This window comes from Simochromis diagramma, unplaced genomic scaffold (genome assembly GCF_900408965.1).
Source record: "Simochromis diagramma unplaced genomic scaffold, fSimDia1.1 OVJJ01000389.1, whole genome shotgun sequence".
Taxonomy (NCBI): domain Eukaryota; kingdom Metazoa; phylum Chordata; class Actinopteri; order Cichliformes; family Cichlidae; genus Simochromis; species Simochromis diagramma.
In genome coordinates, this window is record NW_024387227.1 from 988,504 (window position 1) to 1,010,109 (window position 21,606).

Below are 21,606 nucleotides of genomic sequence, written 5' to 3' on the forward strand. Positions count from 1 at the left end.
AATTCTTATGATTTTTTTCAATATTAGGGAAAAAGCTATTTACAGAAGGAATTTGGATTACTGTTTTTAAACTCCATCAACTCGAAATTTTTTCTTTTTAAAAGCTAAACTCAGATGTAGGATGTTGTTAGGGTACCTGGGTCATTGACCCGTTGTTTTGTGTTTTCGGTTCTTTGATTCTTGTTTATTTCATTATGTTCTCTTTATTTAGTACTTCTAGTTTTGGTTGTCTTAATATTTGGTCCTGTTCATGTTTGGTTTTGGCTGTGTCATGTTGTGTGGGTCTTGCCCCTGTGTGTTTCCTCCCCAGCATTTCCTGCGTTGTCTTCATGTTTATCTAGTTGCCTGTTTTTCCCAGTCGTGTCTCTGTGTGTCTCTGTGTGTCTGTCTGCGTCTCTGCATGTGTGTTCCCTTTACTTCCTGTTTTACTTTGGTAGTCTCCTGTCTGTGTACGCCATGTTCAGTTTGGCTTCTCTTACTTTGAAGGTACCTCGTCTCATGTGTTGTGAGTTTTGCGTCCTCTGTCTCGTTGTGTGTATTAGCCCCAGCTGTGTTCCCCGTGTGTTTCCTGTTCCCTCGTTATTCCTTGTGTATTTAAGCCCTTTGTGTTCTTCTCATCTCGTCTCTCACTGTGTTTTCTGTATGCCCAACCACCTGGTCTATTCTGTAGTCCCAGTTTAGCTAGTGTTGGTTTTCCTAGTGTTCAGCAATAAAGCTTCTTTTGAGTTTACTTTTCGCCTCCTGGAGTCTGCATTTCGGGTGCTCCATTTCCTGCCGGCCGCACACAGTACATGACAGATGCAGATTCTTTTGTTTTCAGTTGGTATCAGTGAGAACGAGGATGAGGGTGTCCTCCACTGAGAGGGTTTCATACTTCAGACAAATACGGTTTTCATCCCTTCATTCAAATAAGGTGCTTTCTATGTTTTGCCTACAGCTCCTCCTTTCAACCTTCATATGCCTGTGAACAATATAAACCAAACCCAGAGAAAGACCACAAGGCCACCAAGAAAGACGAGCATCACAAAAAGACTTTGAGGATGAAAACTACAGTGAATGTTACAGTGCATAGTGCCTACCAGTAACAGGAGAGAGGACATACATTCAGGGGAAAAATGAGCAGGAAAAAAATAAACAAAAAGTCCGGACTGATAGAAAAATCCAAAGGTGTCAATAAGACAAGTGGGAACACTTGGAAATTGGTGGGAAAACAAAGATAAGGAATTAAGGCACAGGCGATGCACAGAAAATAATATAAATAAAATCAAAAACAACAAATACAAAATGGGACCGAGACACAGAGAACTTAGAATTGGCCCTTTGGGTCACTTCCAACAGAAACCCCTAACCAATCTTCAAAATTCAGAAAAAAATTGTTTTGGATCGGTGACGTTTGCATACTTCATAAAGATGTAATTAGTCGAATAACTTTGCATTGCAGTGTAGTTGATAAATGATGTATCTTGCCAGTTTTCATTTGTGCTTCTGTGTTTTAACGGGATCTTACCGTGTGCATTTTGTTTGTGTGCATTTAAAAAAACAAATACAAACTGAGAACAGTCGGCAGTCTCTCACTTGGCCTTTGCAGTTTCTACTGTCTCGATATTGACAGTTTGGCACTTACACCTACTACGGAGCACCGCGTCATGGCAGAGCTATGTGATGTGTATGTATATGAGGATCAGGGAGCCAGGGATAAAGACAGAAAATATCAAAGGGATATTTGGTGTGTGTGTGTGTGTGTGGTTAAGGTCCAAAGAGTAAGCACATATTGAGAAAGTGACATTTTAATTTCTTCAAAGGGTTGAAATACTTTGTAAATAAATGATTTTGGTGAAGCAGTGGTCATGTGAGGAAATAAACTGCAGCGTTTGTGAGTCAACGTAGTTGTTTTTTTTTACTGTGCAAATTTGCCCAACTGCAAACCATTTTGACAGTGCTTACCTTTGATTGTGCTGAAGTCATCAGTGTGTGTTTATGTGTTATATTTTAAAGTAAAGAGTATCACAAAAATATAAAAAAAAAAATAACCTTCACTGAATTAGGGGCAAAAGCAGGAAAAACTATAATTTAAAATAATAATGATAATTATTTATCTATAATTTCAAAACAAATGACACAAACAAATGTGTCTACTTTATCGCAGTTATTGTTACATATTTTTTAAACATATATGTTTTTTTTTCTGATTTCTGATCAGAAAATCACAGAATTTGTGTTTTTTTCCCCATTTATTTTAAATGAGGGTTTGTTGGGTTATTTTTTATCTCAGTTTCAGTTACTGGACATCATTCCTTCAGTTCTTGGTAATGTCTGTGTTAAATCAAAATTATCCTGAAAAAATAAATCCATTATCATTCCATAAGTCGTCTTCCTGAAAAAAAAACCCTCATTTGAATCTCACAGACCACCTGCTGTTGTCTTGGAAGAGCATTTATCTTTGTGCATATTTTGTTCAGACATGTTAAATGGGTAGTTTAAGTCCCTGATTAGCCAAAACAGTAGAATTTGCAGCGAGACATGTCGTTTAAAGTCAAGAACAGAAGTACACACACACGTCTCTGTGTGCGTCCTGCCAAAATGCACCACTGCACCTCACACCATATGGCCAGCCGTGCTCTTTAAGACCTTGGAGAATTTTTGCTTGATACTACGCTGCAGCTGTCAAAAAAAAACCAATCAGCACCTCATTGAATTTACAGTCACAGCTGCATTCAACTGTGTCCACTCTCCAGTGCCCTGAACATGAATTTAGGCTTTTACATCAGAAGATGCAACATTTTGGCTGAACAAATTAGTAGATGGATGCGGGTGCAGCTGCTGTACTGTATACCAGCACACAGGATGTGTAGGGTCTGCACTTTCCCTGTTATTATGTGGTGATTCTATTGATAGCGTGCAGAGACTGCTGCAGCAAGCAATAACAGACCACTAAAGAATCAAAGTCAGAGCTCATCTCATCATCTAAATCGTTCACCAAGTCTCATTAATATAACAAAATATCTGTAAAACCTCACCTTTCAAATATTTTGAATTTTAACATTTCTTCCTAGGTTTGACAGATATAAATCTCCATTACAAGACTCAGTCTGCAGAGACTTTTAATGATGACACTGGATTTACTGATTTTCATACTATTATAACTCCATCCACCCATCCATCTAATCCATCCATCAAGTCCTTTAACTGCTTATCCATTTCAGGCTTGCAGGGAATATGGAGCATGTCCCACCTGACTTTAGGTGAAAGGCAGTGTGCACCATGGACAGATTAAAGTCCTGTTTTTGGCACATTAGTATATGAGAGGGGGCAAACTCCTCAACATGGGTGGTTTCAAATATTTTTAATTTAAATTTTGAATGTCTGAAAATGGGGTGCCATGTATAAAATGACCAGATTTCATGAACAGCTGTATTGCAGACTGCATTTGATCAATTAATTTCAAATCCACCGTGGTGGATTGAAAATCTTTGTCCATAAAATGACTCTCTACTCAAAGATAAAGTGTGTTCACAATAGCAACTTAATGTTTTTTTTAAAAATTAGGATCTCCTTTTCCCCTTGGGTCCTATTTTAATGAGGGATATGTGAACACTGTAAATTAAATGTGTTTGTATGTGTCAACTAATCTAAGCTGCCATTTTGGCAAGCTCTCTTTATCTACAAGAGATATTATATCTCAGGGGATTGAAAAATATATATTAGACACATTAAATCGGTTGTTCTGTAATTCCTTTGTTTGCTGTACAACAAAGTCTTACTCAGCAACTTATACGCAGGCAAAACCAAAAGCCTGTAGTGAGCTGAGCACCCAGAGGCTCAGAGTGGCTTTAGGCCTATCTGATCCTTTGATGGATTGGAGCCTCTCATTATATGGTTTCAGGACAGCGAGTGAAAGCAATAAGAGGAAGGAGTAATAGACACTAAGAGAAAGTTAGCAGGGGGAGAAAAGCCAAGAGCCCATTTTGATACATTTCCAATACTTCATCAGTATCTGATAGCTATAGCTGGAACATGGGGATTGTCAAGCTTTACTTCAGCTGAGCTCATTTTCTCCCCAATCTTCGCTTGCTTTCATTACTGTCTGTGCTTTCCATTCATCTTTCTCTGTCATGACCGCTGTTATGTTGATTTCTCTTTTTTCTCCGCTTCTTTTACTTCCACTGTCTGTCAGATATTCTGACTCCCTATTGACTCCAAAACTAACAGGGCTTCACATGAACCCCATTTTAATGCAGGAAACAAAGGCAGGCTGAACGTAGCTGAGCAGAGCATAGACCACAGGGAATTCACAGAATTAATTTAGAAAGCCCAGAGCCTTTGTTTGATCACAGAGCAGACTTACTGCACAGTATATGATACTTTGGTAGGACTTTCTTTCCTAGAATCTATACAGAGCTTTCAGCCCTTCTAGGAATCACTCAAGGGGGGGGGGGGGTCCTTGATTCTGGCTGGGTGAGGCTTATTGTGCAGTGCTTATTGTTAAACACATTCTGTATCTTATCAGAACAATTAGAGTATCCTAAACTGCATAAATTGGTAAACACAGATCATTAGATTTCATGTAGGAGCATCACTTTTTTGTGTATTTGGTACAAATAAAATTCCTGAGATGTGCAGGCCAATCGTATATGACTAATATTTTTAAAAAGAACAAATAGACTTGATGTTATAATCTCATATTTTAATCTTGATTAATTGTGAGCTTAACCATATGAATTAAACAAGCACTATATTTTGTAAAGGCAAAGCCAAAAGTTATGTATTTTGAATGCACAGTGTTAGTCTAAATTAGACCTCACAGGGCTGACTATGATGCCAAAGCAACCCAAGATAAAATACATGACAGAGACAATTATTAAAATAAATGGAAAATAATTATCCTGCTCACCAGATTCTCTTCCTGTCAAATGTTATTTTGACCAGCTGTGAATATGAACACTAATATTATAAAGAAAAACGAGGAAAATTTCAGTTCACCAAAGTCTCAGAACATCTACACATTACATCTACATCAGACATGACTTTCATGCTTGCTTATAGATTGTTCTCAGCAGATCATCCAAAGCACACAGTAGAACATCCCAAAGACGCACACTGATGCATGCATTCAGGCCGTTTCTCTCTCTCTACCTGTTCCTCTGCATTTCACTTTAGACAAGACACTTGGTGTAATAACTGATTAGGAAAGGTACAGAGAGAATGTTAAATAGTTTTACATGCACTGAAGCTACTGATTTAATTATAGATAGAAAAAAAAGTTTGGGGTGATGGACTCCCTTCATCTACATTATGATGGTTTGGTCCACTGCCTCCTCTAAATGCAAACAAAGGATGTGTAACCAGACTGTATTTTATTAGTTCCATTATTTTACTGCTAAATCTTGTGCTTCATTGTGTCCACTAAATTGTTAGAGGTCAATTATTTTAATCACACAGAGAAATTTGAATAACACAAAAGGCTAACCTAAGGGGCAAGGGATGGAGACAAATTTGAGACAAACCTGAATTGTTTCAGTCTTCTTCACCTGCTTGACAGTGTAATATAACCTATAGGCTATAATATGCTCTTCTTATATCACCAAGACTGTCAAGTCCACTTTTGTCCGCTGTCATAATAGAAAGACTTGTTTAGCATCTTTCTTCAAGTCAAAGCATTGCAGCTTCACACGTGTGAATAGATGTCTTTTTTTTTAAAAAATGTCAGATGAATCTATCTTCAAATACACAAGCAAGCCTAACAGAAATAAAAGTAGGAGAGTTTTAAGATTAAAAAAAGAAAAACATTTCCGTGCGATACCGTTTGATTTGACTTCTGTGAGCACAGACTGACAAGAACTCCTGTTTTAATACATGCACAGAGTGGGAAGTGGTAGGACATTTAAAAAATCAAACTGTTATATTTCTCTGCTAATCCTCTGAGAACAGTCAAGAACTGATTTGGATTTGGGGGGAAATAAGTTGCACCATTAACACTTATAATAGGTGGCAACTTTACACCAGTGACCACAACAGTTCAGCACATATTTTTGTGCCGACCCCCACAATCCAAAACTTTCTAATTAGCATGTTTCCACAGCAACTAGGACAGCAGAAGTACACCAACTGTGTCTTTGTGTTTGTTTGAGCCGAGATAAATCATTGATGTAAAGTCACCATCGCATCTTTTGTTTTGTGGGGGTGGAAAAAAAACTATCTAGTAGTTGCTATACTGAAAACACAGTCCCTTATGACCTGTGGTCAGTTAGGATTCATTAACATGCCAAATAATAGCATCAAATATTGTGTTTCTTCACTTGGATCAAAATCTACCAAACAATAGGAGAACAAAAACAGCATTTCTGTGACGTCAGTGAGTTAGTGACAAGCCCAATCCTGGGAAAATTAGACAAAACAATGGCATTAATCAGACCATGCCGCCATGTCTTTAAGCCTGGGAAGAGTTATTAAGCAATCATGCATCTTATAATGCAAATCCAGTTATGTAGAAAAAATGATTAACGTATCAATATTTAAATGGTGCATTACATTGTATCTTGTGTGACAATGGATATGTCAGCTGTAACTGTAAAATCACTCAGGGGGAAATATTCTTCTGGGAAACCTGGGGTCCTGGTATTCATAGGGATGAGAACACAAAGCACCTACCTGAACACTGTTGCAGACAAATCTGCTTCATACTGTCGTATTCATGATACCCATTTAACTGTATACAGTTAGGTTGTTATATATCTGGACACTGACCCAAGTTTTTTTGTTGTTTTTTTACCTGTTTACTGAAACGTATTCCAATTACAGTTATATAATGGACAGGGACACAATGTGTAGACTCTCAGCTTTAATTTGAGGATATCCATATTCAAACTGGATGAAGGGTTTAGTAGTTTCAGCCCCTTAACATGTGCCGCCCTCTTTTTAAAGGAACTAAAAGTAATTGGACAATTGAATCAGAGGCTATTTCATGGGCAGGTGTGGGCATTTCCATTGTCATGTCATGATAAATTAAGCTGATAAAAGTCCTGGAATTGATCTGAGATGATTTCTGAGAAGATTTTGCTGTGAACAGACAACATGTGGTCAAAAGAGCTCTGCATGCAGGTAAAACAAGCCATCCTGAAGCTGCAAAAACAGAAGAAAAAAACATTTGAGAGATTCGTACAATAGTAGGAGTGGCCATATCTACAGTTTGGTACATCCTAAGAGAAAAAAGCAAAGATGAACTCAACAATCCAAAAAGACCCGAACATCAACAGAAGAAAACAGCGGTGGATGATCATTTCTACGGTGAAGAGAAACCCCTTCACAACAGACAACCAAGGTAACAGCACTCTCCAGGAGGTAGGTGTATCACTATTCAAGTCTACCATAAAGAGAAGACTGCATGAAAGTGAAGACAGAGGGATCACTGCAAGGTGCAAATCACTCATAAGTCTCAAGAACAGAAAGGCTAGATCAGACTTTGCTAAAAACAAACAAACATCTAAAAAAGCAAGCACAGTTCTGGAACAACATGGGCAGATGAAATGAACCTCAACCGTGTTACGGCTGTGGCCATGTGTGGGCTGTTTTCTGTCTGTGTTTTCTGTACTGTGCTTAAGACTTTTCCAGGTCCCTCCCCTAATGAGGAGTCGTGAGCGACTGATTGGACCATGGAGCGGTTGACTACTTTCAAAAGGCCGCTCTGACAGCTCCGAGAGGGGGGAGAGAGAGAGTGGAACGAGCGAGTAGCCGGCCAGCCGTCGCGGCCCTGACCCTGGTGTTCCCAGCCCGTGCTTATCTTGTGTATTTGTGATACCAGAATGATGGCAAGAAAAAAGTATGGAGAAGGTGTGGAACAGCTCATGATCCAAAACATACCACGTATTAAAAAGAAAGAAACACAGAATCTGGTGAATTCTAGACTCCACACTATCATTGCCAGTAAAGGGCAAAAATAAATAAATGGAAAAAAAACCATTCATTTCTAACACTTGGTTTTTCAACCAAGTGTTAGAAATGAACACCCTAACCCTAACTCCCTAACCCCTGAAACTAAGGGATTGTTTTAAAAATGCTTTAGTTCCCCCCTTTTTACCCACTGAATCAAAGCTAAAAGTCTGCATCCCACCTGCATCTGTTTCATTTAAAATTTATTGTGGTAACTTACAGAATCAAAATTAGAAAGACGTTGTCTCTGTCCAAATATATATGGATCTAACTGTATGTCTGTTCACACTTACCTACATGAAACGGACTGTTGTAAAGAGATGGACAGAACAGAAGCTTGTTCCACTTTGATATCAAAAAGGAAACTGAACGCTGTCTGCTATAGCAAATTCTAAAGTTAGAATTTTGCTGGAAAGTTATTTGCTGTTGTCATCCGAGTTCGATATCACCACCTTTTAACAAGACACGAGACTCTCTGCAACATCAGGTCTGTTACACAGAACACCAGTGCATAAGGCCACTATTGGAGGGCGATCGTGGCTCAAGAGTTGGGAGTTCACCTTGTAATCGGAAGGTTGTCGGTTCGAGCCCCGGCTTGGACAGTCTCGGTCGTTGTGTTCTTGGGCAAGACACTTCACCCGTTGCCTACTGGTGGTGGTCAGAGGGCCCGGTGGTGCCAGTGTCCGGCAGCCTCGCCTCTGTCAGTGCGCCCCAGGGTGGCTGTGGCTACAATGTAGCTTGCCATCACCAGTGTGTGATTGTGTGGATGATTGGATGTGTAAAGCGCTTTGGGGTCCTTAGGGACTAGTAAAGCGCTATACAAATACAGGCCATTTACCATTTATTGTTAAAACTTGTTCTGAATGCATTGCTTGGTTGTAATTAGACTAAAAAAATTGCTTAATATTTGTGGTGACATAATAGCTCCCTTTCCTCTGTTGCTGATATTATCACAGCAAGTGCTAACACTGTTCTCTCACTATCTTTCTCTCAGAAACACACACACACACGCTTAATTGTAACTGTAAAAAAAAAAAAAGTCCCCAAAACACAGCAATACACACACACACACATTTACTCTATAGCCAGAGGCTAAAAAGAAAGAACCTGAAGAAACTGTCTGGGTCATGTCAGACTATGACTGCTGAAGTGTTATTGTGAGTTATTATGAATAGAGTCTGTTCTAATTAAAAAATAATATAATAGAATTATTTTTTTTTATAAAGTGTGAATTCAGGATGTGAACTGTAAGTCATTGAGCCTGTTACTTTCTGCAGAGCTGCAGTGACATTTCCAATTGGCTTTAATGTTACATGATCCCAGCACAGCCCCCTGCCTGTATTGAAGAATAGAGCAGAGAGAAATCTTTCATTTTTGGCAACTGAAGGAAAACAGGCACAAAAAAAAAAAAGATAAATTGCATATATTTTGCATAATGAGTTGCTTTATTAAACAAAGAGCAATCAAGAGAAATGTCTTCATTCTTACCTCATGGGGATAATTTGAGAAAACAATCCCAGCATGAACAGGGAGCTTGAGTCTTTAGTTGTTACGAGTTATTTGTTGATATGTAATGATCCATACCACCTGAAATAAACTTCTGATAGCATGGAGAACATTTTCTTTCTCTTTGTGTTGAGAAACTGTAGAAAACCCAGAAGAAACCAAACAATAATGCTTCAAAAAAATCAGCCTCACAAACAGCGTCTGCTGCACTTCTCCACAGAAAGCTGGTCATTTCACAGCAGGTGCAATCCATCCATTCATAAAAATAGAATCCAGCGTGATGCTGCTTCATTCATTCAAACAACCGGTAATTATTACAAGCGAGTTTGAGCAAAGCTTTAGAAGTAAATTAGTTTTCCAAATATGGGAGGCTTCCACTGGAGCAACATCTGTGCTCTCTAGTTTCAATCAGCAGCGGGATTCAGCACTACGGCAGCGGCTCAACAGCTACCTTTATACTACAGACTGCTACTATACACTCAAAGTATAATCTTATCATGTGGCCAAAGAGCTTAAAATGGAGGCCACAGCAATATACTTTTTATATGTGTCTTCTGGTTGAACAAAAATACAAAAGTACAAAAATGAATAATAAAATACATGATTCATTAACAGAAGTTGGAATATTCACGCCTTTGTAAGTAAAACATGTCAGGAGAACAACAAATATCCCAAATATCTTAAAATTTGGTCATGTGTGCCACTAATAATGAGCAGAGGCTAAACAATATGGTTTGGAATGCAATGATTTTATGCAAGGCCTCTTAAATAATCCACCCATCCATTATCTATACATGCTTAGGTGGTCGCAGAGCAGAGCTGGAGCTCAGCAAACATTAAGCAGGAGGGCCCTGGGGAGGTTACCTGTCAATAACATAACCAAACAACCACTTGCACTCACATCTTCACCTACAGTAAATGAGAAATACAGAGTCCCTCATCAAGCCAATCTTGTCACTGAAAAAAAAAAAAAATCTATCTTCAGCAACACTGAGGACGTTCAGCATGTAGAAACTATTTTAACCGGCTGTGGCACTTTGGCCCCTGAAGCAGGAGCATACTCTTTAGAATCACCCTTGGCTGAACTCCATGGTTTCCTTCTGACCCCTGCACATATGAATGAGATGAAAATACTTTACTGATGCAATAACTTGACATCCTTTCTTGAACATTTATGAGTTATTTGTTCTCCCAATAAAACTGTGTCAGTATATCACTTTCCTTAACCCCTCTCCATAACATATGTTTGTCGATTAGAGTTTCCATGAATTAACTCATTTATCACTTACATTTTTGCACTGTTCCTTCCTGACAGGGAGTTAAATTGTGCATTTCCTTCAAATTCAACTGTTTAAAGTGTGCAAATGTTAAAGTGAGATGTAGGGAGACGAGGAACGAACACGAGGAGGAGAAAATGAGATGTCAGATAAGAACTTTTCAACTTGGACTGTCTTAATTGTTCCATTTAATTGTGCAGATCAAGCAGAACATATAAATGTAAAGGCTAATTGTTTGTTTGATATCAACCCCTCCTTAGAACCACACAGTTTCAAGATTGTTGAGGAGGATTACCTGTTGTCATAGCAACAGTGGGCTATTTCACCAGATGTTGCGATGTCGATTAGTCTCGTTTACGACCCTCCAAGGTATCTGCATGCTTCATAGTAACAGCTTTATCTCTACTGCAGAGGAGAAGCTCTCGACACAAATGAAATCAGCAACGCTAACAACAAAAATCAATACAACTCAAGTCTCTTTGTGTTTTTGTATGGCAGTTCTCCCTGTATTGTGTTTCATTTGCAAACACAAGATAGTAAAGGTCATTCTGTTGGTCAATCAGTGCAGTGCATCATCCACAGCTATAAGAAAACTCAAAAGGCCATGAGCCAAAGTGCCCCAGTAACTCCACTTTAAGTTAATAAAGCAGAAATGTCATAAAATGACCCAAAGCTACAAAACTCCACTTTGCTTGAGTCAGCTAAAAGTAAACAGTCTAAGTAAATCCATTACAATGGAGTAAAAATAGAGCCTTCTGTAGGAGATACTTCAATGTATCTGAAAGCCAGATATGACACTCTTCTTGATGATGTCGCTCCTTTAAACAGGACCATTATCTGTTTGATAATGCTGGCGCGTCACAGCGCTGACACCAAAGGACACCTTGTTTCTATCTCAGTGCCGCCAGCAGCTTCTGATGAAACAGCAGTGTTTAACTCTCTGGAATGAGAAGCAGTAAAATCCAGCAGCCAAAAGAAAACAATTTCCTCTCTGCTTGATATAACACCACTGAATCCCAAAGATACACAAGGACATAATAAGTAGTGTACTTTGAGCATGGGTGTCATTTTATGCACAGGTGTTTGCCAAGTTAAAACAAATCCTTCACAAGTGCGTCACACAACTTTTTGTCTCCGGTCAACGTCTTCGTTTCTTGTCGTAATAAGGGATCAGCTGGCCTTTGCTTTGGCATCATTCACTTAGCCAATCATTCAGGCTACACTGCTGTCTGTGGCTTTTAGCTAAATTCAATTTTTGGAATAAAGCCCCTCAAGCTGTTTGGCTCTTTTAGTTTAACAGTTTGTTGAGGTGTAAATTTATGGAGATAGCACAGGCAGCGAGTGCTGTCCTTATCTAACTGTCTTTGCAGAAATGTCCATCAAAGTTCAGAGTGTGAAAAAGCTGGCAAAGACATGAAAAAGCAAAAAGGAACATGCATGTTAACTAACTCAGAGACGGGACATTTGGCCTCCTGTGACATTCAAATTAGCAAAAGGGAAAACTGCTTTCTCCTCATTCATGACATGGATTTAGTGGGTGATCTGTGATATTTAATCCCAAATGGTCTTAGGGATGAAAGCTCTTCTTAAAGCCAGTTAATAGTCATCTGCTGTTGACACAGCCAGTGCTTCAAATCTGCATTCACAAGTAGCCGGGTCTCATGGGAGCAGGCACACAATTTCTGTTCGCTTACACATTCTTCACTGAGACAATATGCTATATGTATTCTAATTATTATCTACTGCACAATAAAAACTGTAAAAGTTTATTACATTTACTGCAGCAAATGTGTGTTGATCTAAGATGTTCAACATCTGTGATGTACATAGACAAACACAAGAAATCAAAGCGTATGTCTAAACATATAAATCTTCCAAAATGACTGAAATAAGCCACTTCCTCTACTCACTCCATCTCCATCAGGCAGGATAACACCTTTATCTCCCACTATATCATAACATGTAGGTTTTCTGTAGGTTAGATGCAAATACTAATTGGTAATGATGAAGACTGTGGTTTAATAAGAAAAACTAGATCAGGGATCACATTGTGGCCACTAGTCATTGTAAACAAGCTTTTCTGTATCATTCATTTAAACAAAAATCTGGTAGTTTGTCACTGCCATTTAACGACACACTAGCTTTAATCGCATAATACTTCAACACTATACCCAGGTTGCTTTAACTTGTAAAGTGACCACTTCCTATTAAAAAAGGTATGTTACCATTTTACCCTGGAGCTCTTTCTGCCTCCTCCGTGGCACTCAAAAGGCCACCAGCCTAGTATGACAACAGCTAAGACAAGACGAGCAGGGTCAATTCCAGAAGCACCCTGTAAAGTCAACATGACATTGCCACTGGCTGTAATAAGGTCAGTTCTTAGCCTGTCTGCTTGGAAATACGACCTGCAGCCGGGAGCCATAATGCCACATATAATTCCTAATCAGTGCCACAAAGTCAAATCACAACTATCCAAAAAAAAAAAAAGGCACTCTTTTGTGCTTTATTGTGAATTTTACTGTTTTGGAAGTGGGTGTAATGTGAAAAGGCGTACTTGGGCTGCAAAGGAAGTGTTGTCTTCAACAAGTTTCAACAATAAATGACTTTAATTCCAACCCACTCTTCTTGTGTAAACTCAATCGACAGCAGCAAGAATGAACATATCATCAAAACATGCTACATTTCTTTAGGAAAACACTTTTTTCATCATGTTTAATTAGATGGAAAAAAATAGAAAGAGAATCCAGGTGCTTGTTAGTGTGTCTGCATGTGTATGTGATGCTGATGGATATATACAAGGCTCCACCTCCCCACCTGCTCTCTCTGTGTACTTCTGTCTCCACTAGCAGCAGTGCATTAGTGCAAGTGCCCAGACATGCACATACACTGCAGTTAATGCTAAAAACCAGGTCAGTGCTACCACAGCAAAACATAGGAAAAATATAAATCAGCTGTTTAAAAAAAACACACTTTATGCAACAAACAAACAAGTAATTGTGATGTTTCATAGTCCCACTGGCGGCCCACTGTTGTGTTGATCCACCACTTTGACCCTAAATGAATATCTCGTTAATGAAAATGGATTGCTACAGAATATAAGAAACATGTCCCCAAAGATAGGAAACTTTGGTGTATTTTTAAAATTGTTCAGTGTATTTCTGCAAGGCCAAATACCATTCCTATGCATGCCTTTGTGAATATGTTAACTTGCAAGGGCTGGTGCTGTAGGGCTTTACTATTTATGGAGTTTTAAGCTATAGGATTAAAAAGAAGACCCATCTTCGTTCTCTAACTTTGTTTTTCTTGCTCTTAAATTGCTCCTGCAGGCTAGAGGAAGACACATTGGTGTTCCAACAATAAATAATCTGTTTAAGTTTAAAGGTATAAGACAAATTAATGTTGCAACTACTTGTGTAGCAATGACCAACAATGTTGGATGATTTATAGAAACAGCATACTAAGAAAAGAATTGCTTTTTCCAAAGTGCTCAGACTCCTCATGGAACACCTAAACTCAATCCCTGCTCCGCTGCTTTGCGGCTTTGATGTCTAACTGCATGATACAACAAACTAGTAGGGCTGTGATCTCGGGATTGTCTATTTGATTGGTTTGCTAGTTTAAAAGTAATGGTATTCCCAACACCCAAATTTGAGTGTTAACACATCAGAAATGGCATATTTAGAAATGTCTGGACTAATAATAGTTCTAACATTAGTGTCTATCTGTTGCAGCAGGCCTGCATGACCAATCAGCTGGTAAAGCGTAGGCTTCACCATCAAAACTGAGATGGTGAATGTGATTTTTTTTTTTAAAAACGTACCTTCTTTTAGCGTTTTGAGCAATTAGCTCGAAGCAGATTTTTATTTTTAGTGTTACTGTGATCTAGTTTTTGCATTTCCCAGTCACAATAACTGCTTGTTCACCTCTTGCTTTCAGTGAAGCAAGTTCAAATGTCATAGCTATTCTTTGAAACACCAACCAGCTACAGCTCAAACTACATCTGCAGGGCAATCAGTATGCAGCCATTCACCATCAACCTGCAGTCAGACCAACAAAAACCATCCACCATGAGTCATTTCAAAAAGTCAACAATCCAAACTAATCTCCTCTGATGGGCACTTATGCAATATAGGTTGTGAATACATTCACTGGCACTCCGGCAGAAACTGCAGAGAACGTATTCAGTAGATAAATGGAGAGATGGAAAAAAGGAGGAAGAAGAGGGAGTGAGAGACATAGACAGATACAGAGAGCAAAGGAAGGACAGCAGATGTGGCCTTTGGGCTGAAACTGCTGAATCACCACGTCTCCTCTCATTACTTTATCGCATCGTGAACCTGGAGCACTTTCTCTGGAGCAAACACAGAGTGCCTGTTGTGATAAAAGGCAGAGAACGACAGCAAAGAGGGAAGACACAGAGGAAAAACCCACAAAAGAAGAGCAGACAAACAGGAAAGAGCGCAAACATCCAGAGGAAGTGATAAAAGGGAGATCCCCAAATATCCTCCCTCCCCCTTTGTTTATCCTCCCCTCGGTGCTGATATCACCTTGAGAGGCCCTGGAGGACACTGTCTCTTTCGTCATCCATCTCACAGGCTTGGGTCTGTTACATAAAGACTAGAAGAGTCTACTCGAACACAGAGCCAGATCCAGATTTGCCTGAAAATACACTCACTCTTTCACATTGCAGATTTAGTGCTGGACTCCCATTGTGGCTTCTTTTTGAGGCACTGTCAGAGAAACCGATCATTATAGCACAGTCAATATATGAGAACGTGGAGGAAGATGCACAGACAGTCATGATACCCATGGCTGCTTATACACGAGTCACTCAGCAGTTAAAAGGGCATGCAAATTCTATTTGGAGCTGTAAACCATTTGTATATGCATGTCTGGGATCGATTAGTTTGCAGGGCGAGCCAAATGAATATTTAATCCTAATCTTCAAGCGTTTAAGATGCGAGGTTTGATGCAAAGAATTATAATTTATGGAAATGAATAATCAAAGTACAGAGAACTAAAAGGGGAGAGTAAGAAAAAGCCAAAGCTTCGTTTTTATTGCCATCATCATGACAGGTACAAGTGGCGAGTGCTTATTGCATGCCAATTCCATTCAGGGTTTATGAATGTGTTGATAAAACATTTCCTGTAACTCGTGAATATGGCTGTAAAGTGGGCTTTGTTTCTATTAGACTCTAAGAAGACAAGTAATCTGGCATTCAGTGAGACTTATATAATAAATTCTCCTCAGAGGGAATTTATGTTTGTTGTATTTGCCAAAAATCTAAATTTCTGCCTTAACATTTCATAACACAGTGCAACACAGCATCTCTCTCAGGCCCTTTTTTTAATTGCTGCTTTTACCTTGGCCCAGCAGAAGTGAATAAGCTCTAAATTGATGTTTTTTCGGTGATTTTTAAAATGCATTTTAAATATTCATTTATTAGTTGGTTTTAACCTTCTTCCAGAACCAGGTCATATTTGATATTAAAAGGCAACCTGCTGCCATTTTGAGGTTACAGAACGGACGCATTCAGTGGAGATGCAGTCTAGTTATCCAATGATTAAAATGGATGCTGTTTGCTACTTACTTAAATCCTGTTGTATTCTGGCCTGTAATAGGGACAAAAATAGCTATTGTATTTTAGCTGTCTCTTCCCTATGAAATCCAACTTTGTTTGTTTTGGCTTGAAAGTTTTAGAGCTATTTCTATTTAAATACGGGTTTGTTTTGGGCATGAGAGGCCTAGGACCTGAGGGTTTAAGAACTCTTTAAAGGTTCATAAAATACCTCAAGCCTGAACATGGTTAAGAATATCCACTCGCGTACTTACTGATGCTCCAAGTCTGGTTTTGTAAGCAGCTTTTTTTAGAGCTTCTAAAATCCTTAAAATATCTGTATATACATCTCTCTCTCTCGCTCTCTATCTATCTATCTATCTATCTATATATATATATATATATATATATATATATACACACACACATATATAACACATACATAACACATACACTGTATTTGACAAAAGTACTGGGATACCTATACATTGAATCTAAACAGAAAAAAAATAAAATAAACAGCTGCTTTGCCATGGAAATCCATGCTGTGAAGCTTCTGACATGCAGTATTTATGCTGATGTTAACTCCAGAGGTTTTTTGGAAACTACAGTTATTGAGTCAGCAGCATGTTGGTGATTATGCAGTCTCAGCACTCAACAACCCTGCTCTGTAATTTTATGTGATCTGACACATAAAGTGTCAGCCATTTGAGGACCCTAAATTGGATAAGAGAGATGTAGAAAAAAAGAAAGAAAGGAGGGATGGATGGTATGTTTAGCATCCCTAGAGATGCCTGCTGGCTATGTACTTCTCCATACTTCTACGTACATACTCAATGTATGTACTGTATGTATTGATATATTCTATTTATCCACATGTGTAAACATACTTTACTCTAAAGATAAAGAGTAAAGTGGTAAAAAAGTTAAAGAAAATTAAATGTATGGAAGGTTTTATTTAAAATAAGAAGAAAATCTAATAATAAAGGAGATCATAAATTCAGATTCTTGATACAAAAATGCCCTGATTATTGGCACATACAGAAAGAAAAAACTGTTTCCTCTCATGCATGAGTGATGACTGGCCTTCAGGTTCATTTTAGAGGCAGTAGTTTCAGTTTTTACTTTCTGTTTCTCAGTTTATATCACTAAGAGCCTCAAGCCCGCTCTTTCTTGATGGATAATCAATAATGTCTAGCAGAATGCCTCTTTAGTCCTCATGCCTAAAGGAAAGCTCAGTCTACCCATCGCTCCCAATGAATAAACATTAATATTTAATCTGTGTTCTCTGAAAGAAAGATTGTGTACAAACAAAATGAAAAGGCCATTGAAATTATGCCAGTGAAATTGCCAATTCATTCCATTATATTGTGTTTGCTGTGAATCATATTTACTTTCTTGGCATCGCCAAAGATGCCTGTGACCTGCGACTAATTTTGTATTACACGATGTAAAATCTTTCTTGTGTGAGCCAAGGCAACGACAGTGTCCAATTGCATACTGTAAGCCTGCATTTAGAGTTGAGTAACCATAAACCACAAAAGAGTTTTTGCAAATCCAGAGTACATTATTCATAGCTGGAACCAAAGTAGCTATAAATGATTATCAAACTGGAGCTTAAATTCCAGCAACAGCACTCGCTCACGCATTCAAACATATGCTAAAACCAGATTTCTTATTACCACGCACAGTCTGATATGATCGATAACAATTCGAGACCACTATAAAAAGAGACATTCTGTTTGGTCTTTGTAAATTTGTAAAAAGGATGGATTATACGAACTAGAGCCACATATTCAAATGTCTTTTATGAATTAAGGCAGTGTCTCACATTCAGATTGCCACATCATGGATGGCAGCCGTCCAATCATAAGCCACCAAAACAGTCCCAGTATGAACTACAGCATTACCATAAGATAGAGTCACATTCAGTCGGCACAGAATAGTGGAACCTCAATTTTCATGCCTGATTCCACACATTTGTACCCTGAAGAGATAATCCTGCACTCACTGTGTTGAGAACTATTTATTCCATTTTAAGCTGTGAGTTTCTTTAATTCACACTTACCAAATCATAAGATAGATAGCAGTCAAAAATGCTTTACAGTTCCACTTTAAACAGAATTGGATTCATGCCACTCCTCTCACCTAACAACAAAAACCTCAGGCCATAAATAAGTCTTAATTTCTCGAAATAAGTACTTTTTGGCCTTTATTTTGGCAGGACAGTTGAAATGAAGGTCGCGAGAGAACAGGGGGAAGCACACAGTAAAAGGCCCGAGGCTGCTTTGGGGACCTTAACTGGCCATTGTCTAAACGCCACAACCTACCTGAATATCGTTGCTGACCATGTCCATCCCTTTATGACCACAGTGTACCCATCTTCTGATGTCTGCTTTCAGCAGGACAACGTGCCCTTTCACAAAGCTGAAATCATTTCAAACTGGTTTCCTGAACGTGAGAATGAGTTTACAGTACTCAAATGGCCTTTACGTCAACGGATGTCAGTCAAAAAAAGCACCTTTGAGATGTGGTAAAACACAAGATTGGCTCATGGATGGGGAGCCAACAAACATGCAGCACTTACATGATGCTATCATGCCGATATGGATCAACATCTCTGACAAATGTTTCCAGGACCTTGTTGATCTTATGCCATGAACAATTAAGGCAATGCTGAAGGCAAAAGGCAAAGTGCATCTAACAAAGTGCCCGATGAGTCCAGCGAATGAGGGAGTCCACTTTCATCCAGTGTAAATGTACTGAAAATGTGTCTTCCAAATGACCCACTGACTCACTTGACCCACTAAAAATCACAGTCCACTTATTTCCTTGTTTTGGAGCTTTCAACCATATCAATCTAGCATCATATTCACTTTTATCTGTGCTACTAAGCAGTAATTGCTAAATGGCAACACTGCAGGACATCCAATAAATAGAAAAGGTCACAAGTGTCTCAGGAGGCTGCCATTTTTCAATGAAAGGTTGACAAGATTAAACTACACTTAGATAACGACAGTGCTGAACAGCTGTAAAATCCAACATCAACATCCACTTAAGAAAACATTTATAGCTTAAAGGTGCGCAGAGACAGAAAGCAGCAAGTAGAATAGCAACAATACGTAGCCTACGGCTTCCATTTCACTTGCAGAAGACTGTGTTTTATTCAGGGATACACGCTGTTTTATGACAGTGTAAGATGTATGAGTTCATTGCATAAGGATTATCTCCTGTTAACCAACCTGTACTGTCAAGGGATGGCAAGTCATACTCAGACTTCTGTAACACACACACACTAAGACAGCCTCACAGGAACTGAGACAGGTAACACTGCTGGCTGGTGAGACGTTTGAATCCAAACCCAAGAGAAAATCTGACTTGTCTGTTTGGATTAACAGGCCTGTTTCTATTTTGGGAGCAGCTTCAGCAAGGAAGCAAAGTTCATTTTAAAGCTAGATACAAACTACAGGAAAAAAAGGTAGAAGGATTCATTTGAGTGTGTGTAGCAACTTTACTGGAATTTGTAAAGCATTTATTTATATTGATCAGTGCCAGTCAGTATAAAGCCAATGCACCCACACTTAACTTGGCTATTTTGTTTTATTTCTTTATTTTTTACAGTAAATCATGTTCTTTCTGGCTGATGATGAAGCAAATATTTTTATTTCACCAAACTGAAGAGCCTTCCAAAAACTCAGACACAGTGTGCCCGTCTCTAACAGGTCACTAAAATTTCAAGTTTCGTTTCAGCAAAAACACTCAGCTCTACTGCTGATAGCTTCAGCTTCCCCATCAAGCATTTGGAAAACCCTCTGCCAATCAGCCCAGTGAACACTTACCACTCATGCTGTGGCTCATCAATGACCAACAGAATCTTGAACTTCTTGGAGAGGGATGGAGAGGGAGCCGACTGCTCCACAAAGCCAGCAGCAGATGCGGCTGTCTGTTTGACCACATTGGTGATGGAGCTGAAGGAGCTGAAGAAGCCAGAGGAACCACTGGTGGAGGACTGGGCCTGTTGAGGCTGCTGAGCCTGCTGGCTAGGGCGCCGCTCCTGAGCTGCAGGAGAGCTGGCCGGCACCTGGGTCGGTCCTGGAGCTTTGGTTGGGGACGGGGCAGGAGCCGGCGCTGCACCCTGCTGGGAAGGGGAGGAGGCAGTGGGGGGAGGAGGAGCAGGTGGGTCAGGCCTCTGGAGGTCTGTCATGTAGCCATTGGGAAGGTTGGACATGAAGCTGCTGTCAGAGAGACGGCGTCTGAGGAAGTTCATGACTGCGGTCGAAAGGTGGGTCCCTCAGTCGGTCAGTTAGTTTCTCCTCTGATTTTAGGTCTGAACGGGGTGAAAGCAGAGGCAGGCTTGATCAGTGGTCGGATGAGTGACAGAAAGCAAGTCAGTCCAAATGATTGAGGGATGCGTGTCAGAGAGCTGCCTCTGTGGAAGGAAAGGATGGATGAAGCGATGGATACAGCTCTGGTCCAGTCTTCAAGAGACAGCTCTCCAAAGTGCAGCTAAGCCAGCGAAACAGCGCGCGTGTATGTGGTGTTCCTCCTGCTGAGCCTCACGCCTCCTCACAAATGTGCGTGTGTGACGTGTGAAAGCGTGTGTCTGAGAGAGAGAGAGAGAGAAGGAGAGAGAGGTGTGGTGTCGCCCCCTTTGGTGAGGTGCTGGTGCTCTCCCCCCTCCACTCTGCCTTCCTGCCTGCTGTGCTGCTGCGAGCTGAATGTACTCAAGAGATGCTGCTTTCTCCGCTTATCTCACCCTTTCACTCGCTCATGCTCTACGTGCCCTTTTCCTCTCCCTCACTCACTCTCTCACTCGCTGTGCTCGCTGGCTGCCCCCCCTCCCCTGCCCTCCTCCTCTCTCCTGTCATCATCCTCCTACATCACAGATTACGTTCATGTGTCGTGCTGCAGCCCTGTAACGCTGCGTGCCGTGTGCAATCAGCGGAAGGGGTTTCCTGCAAGCGTGCATAAGGTGGAGTTCACAGATGGAAACGCCATCCATCCTTCTCCGCAAGCCCCACCTTCTTCCCCCACCATCCATCCATCTTTCAGCCGCTTGTGCAGCATGTCTTCCCTGAATCTTTTCCCCCCACCATCTAACGTCAGCTCGCTGATGCATTGCTACAGCAGATAAATTCTAATAGAAAAAACAACCTCCTCTAGGATGGTATCCTTGCCAGTGCACTACCACTAAAAGCATGCGGCATAACAAATGGCAGGGATGATTTGAAATACAGCGGAGAAGTAGCTCATTGTCTTTCTGCCTTGTGCTTCCATGTTGTCCTTGTCTCTCTCTGTTTTATATGTGTCCCCGTTCCAGTTACAATGGTAAATATGAT

General features: G+C 39.9%; 1 protein-coding gene across 2 annotated transcripts in view; it reads right to left on the bottom strand.

Annotated features, from left to right (window-relative positions):
* syn2b (synapsin IIb) overlaps positions 1-21,084 on the bottom strand; it is an 81,747-nt gene extending 60,663 nt beyond the window's left edge. Inside the window, exon 1 of one of the 2 annotated variants that reach the window (XM_040052232.1) lies at positions 20,107-21,084. In XM_040052232.1, coding sequence (XP_039908166.1) covers positions 20,107-20,534 — 428 coding nt within the window. In that variant the 5' untranslated portion in view covers positions 20,535-21,084. The remainder of the gene's footprint in view (positions 1-20,106) is intronic. The other variant, XM_040052231.1, reaches the window with a different exon arrangement.
* Between the last annotated feature and the right edge of the window lie 522 nt (positions 21,085-21,606).